The sequence below is a fragment of the Asparagus officinalis genome, chromosome 7, assembly GCF_001876935.1.
Source record: "Asparagus officinalis chromosome 7, Aspof.V1, whole genome shotgun sequence".
Taxonomy (NCBI): Eukaryota; Viridiplantae; Streptophyta; class Magnoliopsida; order Asparagales; family Asparagaceae; genus Asparagus; species Asparagus officinalis.
Window position 1 is genome coordinate 39,162,126 of NC_033800.1, and position 11,525 is coordinate 39,173,650.

Sequence of the window (11,525 nt, forward strand, 5' to 3'; positions counted from 1 at the left end):
TTCCGGTAAAAAAAAAAAAAAAAACAAGCTCTCTATCAATCTCACAAACTCATGTTCATACATTTCCTAGATCTTGTGTCGACTCTTTGATATGACGTAAATTATATGGTATCTCAAAATAGGCAAGCAGAGAAACACATTCCTCGCGATTATCATCCAGACCAAGGAACTTTGCAACTTAAAAAAGCATTTAATAAAGTTATGTCTTTAAGTTCTGCATATCACTTGGATATTATTGTTGGTTGCATTTCTGTAGCAAGACAAACAGATTAAAACTATATGTATCCATTATATAAATCAAAACAAAAACCCCCCCCCCCCCCCCCCCCCCCAAAAAAAAAAAAAAAAAAAAAAACCCACCAACCCACATCAAATCATCTTTAGAATAGGGTCATTTTACAAAAGTCACCTTTGATTTTTTTAATAATTTATACATAAATTATTTTTAGAGGGTCTTTTGTTGCAATCAACCACATGGATGTACTTTTCAATTAAGTTTTTTCGGTAATTATTACCACCTAACTTCAATTAAGGACCGTTTGACACAAAGGATTGTCGCGCGCCTAGGCGGAAGTGTTGCACGCACACACAACGAACTTGAGATCACGGAAGAAGAAAGCCACACACTTGCACAAACCAAGCCAATTACGACAAATCAAACCAAACACAGAGATATATGTGGTTCGGCAACTTGCCTACGTCCACGGGGAGAGGATGGGGAGATTTCACTAATTCAAGGAGAGTACAAAGGATTACAACCACACAAAACTCTCAAACTAACCCTCAACCAAAGATCTCACCTTGCTCACAATATCTCCCTCTCACAATGCTCAAAAGATTCCTCAATCTCTGATAAAAAACCCTAACAAATCGTTTCCCTATTTATATCAAAACAAAAACCCAATCAGACTGCAAACAGGAAACCTGATTATGCAAAATACCTATCGTAAGTCGACTTAACAGTCACCACAAGTCGACTTGGCAGAGAGAAAAACAGCAACTGGAGACCACTTCATAAGTCGACTTATCAGGCCTGATAAGTCGACTTGGCAGATAAAAAATCCACAATTCCAGTGCAGTTCGTAAGTCGACTTGTGCACATTGACAAGTCGACTTACCATAAGTCGACTTACCCTCTGTGCATGAGTTGACTTATATCAGAAAATCTGGTTTTTCTGATTCTTTCATAATTCTCCACCTCGGCGAATTTTGCCAAAACTGAGCCGACACCAAACCAAGAGCATCAATGTGTCGTCTCACCAAATACGGCTGCACCACCATGGTTGCCTACGTACCCCCTCTCCCAAGGGATCAAGCCGACCGTAGTTCATCCAAATGGCCGCCAACGGCCTCAACAATCACAAATATTCAACAAGTTTCTGCAATGATCAAACTTGTTGCTCGGAACCACCTTAGTGAGCATATCCGCCGGATTATCCTTCGTGTGGACTTTCATAATTTTCACATCGCCATCTTCAAGAACATCCCGAACAAAGTGATAACGAACGTCAATGTGCTTCGTCCTCGCATGAAAAACCTGATTCTTCGCCAAATATATAACACTCATGCTATCACAATAAATAGTGACGGATCGCTGCGATATACCAAGTTCTTCCAAAAGTCCTCGAAGCCAAATAGCCTCCTTCACAGCCTCCGTAACTGCCATATACTCTGCCTCCGTCGTAGACAAAGCCACCGTCGACTGTAAGGTGCATCTCCAACACACCGGCGCACGGGTCAAAGTGAACACATACCCCGTCGTAGACCGGCACTTATCCAAATCCCCGGCATAATCCGAATCAACATAGCCAATGCATAGCTGCCCACCTGTAGTGTCCCGCTCATAAACCAAACCAACATTGAACGTACCTAGAATGTACCTCAAAATTCATCTCACGGCATCCCAATGACCCACTCCTGGATCGTGCATGTATCTTGACACCATGCTCACTGCCTGTGATAAATCTGGCCTCGTACATACCATCGCGTATATCAAGCTCCCAACTGCGCTCGCATATGGAGTCTTCGACATCAACTCACGGTCTTCAACTGACTTCGGTGAAAGGCCAGCTGAAAGCTTCAAATGGGCTCCCAACGGTACACCAACTGGCTTCGTATCCATGCTAACATGGAATCGCTGTAGAACCTTCTTCAAATAAGCCACATGTGTCAAACAAATCCTGCCCTTCTTCTTATCTCTGCCGATCTCCATCCCTAAAATGCGCTTCGCCTCGCCTAAGTCCTTCATCTTAAACTTATTCAAAAGCTGAACTTTCAACTTATCTATAGCTGACCTGGAACTAGAGGCAACCAACATGTCATCGACATAAAGCAACAAATAAATGTACGCACCTCCTCTCAACTTGCGAAAATACACGCAAGGATCAAACTGGCTCCGAGTGTACGAATGACCAAGCATAAAACCATCAAATCGCCTATACCACTGTCGAGGAGACTGCTTCAAACCGTATAGCAATTTCTTTAACCTGCAAACCAACTTATCTTTCCCTGCAGCTCGGAATCCCAATGGCTGAGTCATATAGATTTCTTCATCAAGATCACCATGAAGAAATGTTGTCTTCACATCCAACTGATCTAACTCCAAACCATACTGTGCCACCAAAGCTAGCAAAATCCGAATCGACGAATGCTTCACCACCGGAGAGAAAACCTCATTGTAGTCAATACCTTCCTCCTGTGCATAGCCCTTCGCAACCAACCTAGCCTTGAACCTCACTGGAGTGCCCTCAATGCCCTCCTTCTTTGTGTACACCCACTTGCACCCAATCGTCTTCCGCCCCTTTGAAAGCTCAACAAGCTCCCATGTATCGTTCTTGTGAAGAGACTCCATCTCCTCCTGCATAGCCACTTGCCACGAATCAACCTACGAACTCTGCTCAGCCTATCTGAATGTAGTAGACAACATCTCATCGATACTCTCCACCGGAAGTGCATATGCAACTGTGTCGGCATACCGTACTGGCACCCGTATGTCTCTCCTCTGTCTCCGTGCCGCAATAGAATCCTGAACCTGAGCCGTTGGTCCCTGATCCTGTTCATGAGTACCCGTATCCTCCGCATCACTGTCGTGCTCGCCTGACGTCACCTTAGTCGGCACTCTAATGGATACTGCACTATCTGGACTCTGTGGAGCTGCATCAATCTCCACCACCTGCGAAATCTCCTCTGTCGGGTCGCTCTCCACCTAATGAGAGCTGGGAAGCTTCAAGATAGAAACCTCATCGAATGTGACGTCCCTACTCAACACAATCTTCTTATCAACTGGATCCCAAAGCTTGTATCCCTTGACACCACGCTTGAATCCTACAAATATGGCCTTCCTAACTCGAGGTTCCAACTTATCAGTTCTAACATGATAATATGCAGGGCAATCAAATACCTTAAGCTGGTCATAGTCATGTGCTGTCTCTCCCGACCACATCTCTATAGGGGTCTTCCCCTCAATCGCAGATGAAGGCAGCCTATTAATGAGGTGGCTCGCATAAGAAAGTGCCTCAGCCCAAAAGATCTTCTCCAAACCACCATGCGCCAATAAACATCGAATCTTCTCCAGCAAAGACCGATTTAACCTCTCTACCACCCCATTCTGCTACGGTGTATGACTAACTGTGAAGTGCCTCTCTATGCCCTCGTCTCGACATAGCTGCTGAAAGGGGTCTGAAGTATACTCGCCGCCGTTGTCGGATCGCAACGTCTTGATCTTTCTCCCAGTCTGCAGTTCTAATCTCTTCTTCCACTTCACAAACAAATTTAGGACTTCACTCTTATGCTTCATGGTGTACACCCAACAACGCCTAGAATAGTCATCAACAAATGTGACGAACCAATGTCGACCACCAAGTGATGCCGTCTTGGTGAGACCCCAAACATTTGTGTGCACGTAGTCCAAGATGCCCCTCGTCCTATGAATGGCCATCCCGAACTTCACCTTCGTCTTCTTGCCAAGAACACAGTGCTCACTGAACTCAATCTTTCCACTCTTGGCTCCCTTTAATAGCCCCTGCTTGCACAAAGCCTGCAGTGACTTCTCTCCTGTGTGTCCTAACCTGTAATGCCAAAGTCTGCTCATGTCCGCCTCTGAAATAGCCGAAGCAACCTGGCCAATCTCGGTGCTCCCCTTCAGATAGTATAAATTATGACTGCGGACTCCCTTCATCACCACCAAAGATCCCTTAGTATCCTTCGCTACAGCATCCTCAAAGGTCACCCTGAATCCCTTCGCCTCCAAAGTCCCAATTGAGATAAGATTCTTCTTAAGTTGAGGAACTAATCTCACCTCCTTTAACTCACAGACTACTCCATCGTGCATCCGAATCCTCACAGTACCTATCCCACAAATGCCACAGGATTGATCATTTCCCATGATAACAACACCCCCGTCGAGTCTCTCAAATGATGAGAACCAATCTCGCTTAGGAGTCACATGATAAGTAGCGCCAGAATCAAGCATCCACTCCGATGCATCCAAATGGTTCACCTCCGGAGTAATCAAAAGAGAAAAGCTCGAATCATCGGAATCATCGCCTTTCGCAACATTCACCTCATTGGCCTTCGGGCCCTTATTCTTGCTATTCTCCTTTTCTTTGACTTTCGGGCAATCTCTTTTCCAATGTCCCTGCTCCTTGCAGAATGCACATTGATTCTTTCCAAGCTGGTGACGACCTCTTGACTTTGACCTCCCTCTGTTTCCACCTTTCTGATATGAGCTTCTACCTCTCGCCGACAAGGCCTCTCCTGAAGTACTAGCGCGGGAAGTCTCCTTATCCTTCCTCCTCAAATCATAGTTCGTCAATGCGTTAGTCACTTCACTATAAGTGATAGAAGATCTCCCGTTCAGCAACGTAAGCACGAAGGTATCATACTCCTCATCCGGTAAGGAGCCCAAAAGAATAATAGCCTTGTACTCATCTGTGATCTTCTCATCCACGTTCGCCAAGTCCGACAACAACTTAGTGTAGTTGTTCACATGAGCCGCAAGCGAGGTGCGTCTGGACATCTGAAATCTGAATAATCTTCGCAGCAAGTGCAACCTGTTCTCAACACTCTTCGTGAGATACTTGTTGTTGAGAATCTCCCACATCTTCATTGCAGACGTCACCCCAATCACATCATATTTCAGTTCCTGTTCCAAACAGAACCTGATCACCCCGCAAGCATTTCGATTCATCTTTTCCCATATCGCCTCTTCATATTTAGGTGGCCTCACATCGATCATGATGGTCTCCTCCAGATTTTGAGCATTGAGTGCATCTTGTACGTCGCTCATCCACAAACCAAAATTGATCTTGCCGTCATATTTCACTATACTAATCTTAGTGTTCTGAAAACCCACTTGAACTGTGCCTGACATCTTGCTGCTTTCACCAACTTCTTCACCCATAATCACAAATTCCAAATTGTAGAGAAAGATCCAAACTTTGAAAAGAATAAGAAATTACCCAACTGAACCCTAGATTGGATTCCAAATAGAACTCCTAACCACACGAGGAAATCGAGATCTTCAATGGCAACTTCAAACCCTAACTCCACCAAAGCCTAGAACTCCAAGAACCAGGCTTCTAACTGAATCTTCCTCCACCTAATCCAAAACCCCAGATCTGAAATCTGAGCTCTGATACCACTTGTCGCGCGCCTAGACGGAAGCGTTGCACGCACACACAACGAACTTGAGATCACAGAAGAAGAAAGCCACACACTTGCACAAACCAAGCCAATTACGACAAATCAAACCAAATACAGAGATATACGTGGTTCGACAACTTGCCTACGTCCACGGGGAGAGGATGGGGAGATTTCACTAATTCAAGGAGAGTACAAAGGATTACAATCACATAAAACTCTCAAACTAACCCTCAACCAAAGATCTCACCTTGCTCACAATATCTCTCTCTCACAATGCTCAAAAGATTCCTCAATCTCTGATAAAAAACCCTAACAAATCGTTTCCCTATTTATATCAAAACAAAAACCCAATCAGACTACAAACAGGAAACCTGATTATGCAAAATACCTGTCGTAAGTCGACTTAACAGTCGCCACAAGTCGACTTGGCAGAGAGAAAATCCACAATTCCAGTGCAGTTCGTAAGTCGACTTGTGCACACTGACAAGTCGACTTACCATAAGTCGACTTACCCTCTGTGCATGAGTCGACTTATATCAGAAAATCTGGTTTTTCTGATTCTTCCACAAGGATTATATTATATAGACTCAGAATCATGAATAAGAAATTAAGAGTACGTGTTGGTTTCATTAAAAGTATTGTTGTGTTATCTCCATCTGTAACTTCTACCAGCTACTACCTAACACCGTTATTGATTACTTTTTAGCTACATAGGACAATTAGAGGGTGTTTGTTTCAAACCCTATAATTTTAGGATATAAATTTTACCATGGGATTTGAAAACTATATGTATTTTGTTATGAGGTGAGATTTCTAAAATGTTGTTTGTTTCATTAATTTTTTGGGATTTGAAATACTATAATTTGTAATATTTTATTTGTTATAAGCTCAAATTGTAGCATTACTAAATGTCATAATTTTGTAATATGATGAATATGCTATCTTGGTTAGATTACCTCTCACAAAAAGACAAAACTGGGATTTGTCAAATATTCTCCAATTGAGAGGTAAGCACACCCAGTTATGAGATTTGTTAAAATCCTCTCCAATTGAGAGAATTTGACAAATTCTAAAAGTTTGACACTTTTTGCACTTTTGGGATTCAATATTCTAAAAAGTTTCTTAAAACAAACACCATATATGGAATCCCAAAATACAAAAAAACTTATTTTTTTTATCCCAAAACTTGTTATCCATACCAAATGCCAAATTTTTTGGTGAAACAAACACCCCCTTAGTATCCAGCCAACTATGATTCATGGAATTCACCAATTGTTTGTTTTCTAATATATTGAAAAAAAACTCCGTTTTTTGTTATTTTATTTTATTTATTTTTGTGTGTGCGAGGGGAGGGAGGATATGCCCTCCACATAAATAGATTAATAGATACTCATTTGAGAATCATAATGCTAAAATTAGTCAAATACCAAAAAAGCAAGGTAAACTAGTTATCCAATTAAACGTTCTACCAACGTTCTACCGCTTAGATTCACGGATTTTGTATAATTTCAGAGCACCAACACTCTGGGAAAGTATATTAAACTTTTGCATCTTGTAAATTTTTGCAATGTGAGAATCAATAGTTTGATTGTTTTGCATAAATAATGTATGACACCAAGCCATCAGCCAAAAGAGTACTTGCTAGATAAAAGTATTTTCATTTTTATGTGAGCTGTTCGGTCTTTGTATCTGAACAATGTTTGAGATACAAAAGTCCAATATATCTGATAAAAGTCACCCTATCACTGAAACTGGATACAAGTTCTTATAAACCTTCCCAAATTAAGCAAAAATTATTACCCACAAAGAACTTCTTAATTTTGTCGTAACCAAGCTCCTACGATAATTGCCAAAGGACATTTCTTATTCTCATGGATAAGGGTAATATAGAATCCATCAACTCATTAACCCCAGAAGATTATTGCAAAATCATGCAAAAGGATTGCATAAATTAACTCCAACATTCCTTGGCCTTCATCAACTTCCATAAGCTAAATCGCCAGCATTCATAAGGATACAATATCTGGGGCTAATTAATAGGACCAAGTCACCAGCCTTCATGCTAACAGGTTCAACTCTCTCCTGCATGATAACCTTGGGCTATAGTAGATGTATGATTGTGTAGTGAACCTTTGAGAGTAGGTTAAAGAGTAATTTCAACTTGTAAGGCTTTTAATCTAGGAAAATGATAGGGGCATACTCCCAACCACACCTCCAACCACACCCCCTCTCTCATTTGCTACAGTGCACCGGGTCCCACAAGTGATTTTAAAATTTTAAAATCACATGTGGGGCCCGGTGCACTGTAGCAAATAAGAGAGGGGTTGTTGTTGGAGGTGTGGTTGGGGGTGTGCCCCTAGTGCCACCCTTTAATCTATAGTGTATTTGGGAACTGATGCATCAACAGTACACACTCCTACCACTGTTCTTTATTGTTTGATCCAAGAAAAACCTTTTATTTCCTTCAAAGTCACAGTCATTGACAGTTAAGATAGAGAGATGATCCTGATGGTATCTGAAATGACATTAACAAATGTTAATTGACACATAAAGGGTTTACGTAGTTGATACTCCAGCAGAAAAGCCAAAGCAGTTGGTAAATGGCCATCATTCTCAGCTCGTTAAGCTTTATTGCATTTTTGAGCACAGCTCATTAAGCTTTGTATCTAACGCCTAGAGAGAAATATTTAATCTAATTTCCTGGATGTTATCCTCAATAGAGCAGATATTGCTCGACAGATTATTGTTCAGCCGTCAACATGTCCGATCCGTTCCTCACTCGAGAGGGGCATACTTCAAACAAGAATCATCCCTTCGAAGAATTCCTCGATGGTTGCGCTACAAAACCAGACCAATTTCTGTCAGCGGAAACGGAAGGAGGAAGGGGACTGGATGGTTTCTTTTCCAGATACACTTCAGACGACAAAGAGGCTCCACCATCGTTAACGTTGTTGGAAATACCGGAGGGTCACAGACCAAGCCGCGAGGGATTGAGTAGAAAGCTGAGCATGCACTCGGTTGGAGGAGGAAGAGCACAACTATCCACCGAAGAAGTCGTGAAGGTGGCTGCTGCTCTCTACATCCAGGCTTCTGCTCTAGTGGCAGGACATCCTACCAATCTTAGGCTTCCATTTGGGCTATTGCTATCGAGCCTTGGCGCTGAAGATCTCAAGGGTGTTGAGCTTGTTGGCCTTCTACTGTCTGCAGCTGAGAAGGTGAGCAATGAACAGTACAATCGGGCGAAAGCTTTACTCAGCCAATGCACCAGGTCCTCCTCAAAGTACGGTAGTGCAGTACAGAGGGTTGTGTACTATTTTTGTGATGCACTCCAAGAGAGGATTGATCGAGAAACTGGGGAGATGTCGTCAAAAGGCAACAAGAAAATTGGAGCTATGATGCCCCGAGATTTAATGAAGGCAGTGCTCACAAATCATCCAGTTCAATTGATTGCCAACAACACTCTGCCATTTACTCAGGTCTTGCACTTCACAGCGATCCAAGCTCTCTTAGATAGCGTAGCGTCTGCAAGAAGGATCCACATAATCGATCTCTCCATCAAGTATGGCCAGCAGTGGACATTCTTTTTACACGGCCTAGCAACAAGACGCTCACTCCCGATAGAGTCAGTAACAATCAGCGCAGTGGGAGCAGCAGAAGAGATTCTTAGTATGACTGGGAAAAGGCTCTGGAGCTTTGCTGAGAGTCTGAGTTTGCATTTCAAGTTCAAGCCGGTGATTATTCCGGACATGAAGGAGATGACAGAATCCATGTTCGAGTTGGAAGTAGGAGAGGTGGTTGGGATCTACACTAGCCTGGACATGAATAATTTGATCATGAGGCCTGAGAGCTTGGATAACGTTATGAGAGTCTTTTGGAAACTAAAGCCGTGCCTCGTGACAGTCATAGACGTTGAAGCTAATCACAACTCACCTTCATTCATCAAAAGATTCACCGAAGCCTTGTTCTTCTATGGCGCCTACTTTGAATGTTTTGATTGTCTAATGGAGAAGAGCGATGAGAGGAGGTTGATGATTGAAGGAGTGTTATCTCAGGGAATGAAATGCACAGTCGCGGCGGAGGGAAGTGAGAGAGTAGTGAGGCAGGTGGGGGTTTGTGTATGGAGAGCGTTCTTCAGAAGATTTGGACTCAGGGAGGCTGATCTCAGTGAATGGTCAATGTACCAAGCTCACCTCCTTATCAAACGCTTTGTTGAAGATAATTCATGCACCCTGGCGATGAACAGCAAGGCATTGCTAGTTGGATGGAAGGGAACCCCGCTGCACTTCGTTTCTGCTTGGAAATTTCAGGAAGAGTAGGGGAAAGGGATCCTCCACAATGGGGGCACATGCTCATGCCCACCCATATTCTGTTAGATTCGGATCCTCTTTACTATCTAAAAAGTAGTGGATGGACCACTACATAATCATAACAATTGATTATCTAGTTGATGGTTGTAATTTTTTCTTTTAGTGCAAATTAGGAATGAGTGCAATACACGGGGTATGGTAAGTGTTAGATTTAGATTGTATCATAACCGGCTATTAAGTAATTAACGATTGAGATTAAAAGTAGTGGTCTCTCCACTACTTTTTTGTAGTGGAGAAGATCCAAATCCTATTATGTTAGAACCTCAGTAAGTCCGGGTTGAGAGCTAGTCTGAGGTAATAAACCTTTGCTCCTCAAAATATAACAGTGGGATGTTTGGCTAAAAGTTATGAACGTACTAGGCCGGACTAATTAGTCTTTTAAAATAAAATAGTTTAGAGATTTCAGACTAAGCAAAAGAGGATGAGGGCATGCTATTGTTGTGTTGGAACTATTTCACAATTCGAACAAGACCGCGTTGATGCTCAGAACAACTTACATGATTGAGTCCATAAGGTTAGATTCAATGATGAGGGCCTAATGAACTCCTTTGATATTTGCAAGAATGTTCTACTTATATAAAAATTCTGAAAGAATATTCTATTTAAATGGCAAAACTCTAATCAGATTTGAGATCTCTATCTAAAGAGATGACTGTAATCTGAAGATCAAGTTAGTTAAGAAGTATTACAAGAAAATATTAGTAGTAGAGTATTTCTCTCTTAGTGAAAAAAAAATAAATAAATCTGTTTTTGTGTTTTGTTCTTGCACTTGTAATTCAGTTCCATTTTTTTTGTTCCACCCGATTTATCGGCTAGATTGTAATGACCATGAATTTTCGATACTAGTTTAAATAATTTTCCTCGGTATTTTAAAATATTAAATTATTATTTTTAAAAGAGTATTTATATTTTCTCGATTTTTTAGAATTTTCTACAATTTAAAAATCTGATTTTATATTTATTTAATGATTTTGATAATTATAAATTAAATTGTTGCGGTGAAAACTTTTAAATAATATTGGTTTTATTATTGTTATTGTTATTATAAGTATTGTTATTAATTATTCCCTAATTATTCTATTAATTATTTCTCTAAACCCTAATCCTATATATATATATATATATAGTTAGCCTTCTTGTTTTGATGATATTTAACAAACAATTTACTTCTAATGTTGTTTGTCTAGTATTTGTGTTTTCGTATTTATTCTAGGCAAACAACGTGTTGGAGGATGGATGGAATAGCGCTTCAACGACGATATCAAATGGAAGTTGGCGGAATTGTGGAGTGAAGCTTATGCAATTCAAGTTCAAGATCCAAGTTCCGCTTCATCCGCATAGTGTACCAAGTCAAGCTTATTGAAGATCAAGATCGGCTTGGGTAATCTAGTTTAGGTTTTATATTATGTGTGTTAGATACTCTAAGCTCAATATCATATACACACACATTTTATTGGTTTCCTTGTATATATATGTAATCACATATATATACAACACAAGTTTTGGTTTTCATGT

General features: G+C 41.2%; 1 protein-coding gene across 1 annotated transcript; it reads left to right on the top strand.

Annotated features, from left to right (window-relative positions):
* Positions 8,403-9,959, top strand: LOC109846995 (DELLA protein RGL2-like). Its single transcript, XM_020416235.1, has one exon. It carries the CDS (start codon positions 8,403-8,405, stop codon positions 9,957-9,959), a length of 1,557 nt encoding a protein of 518 aa, XP_020271824.1.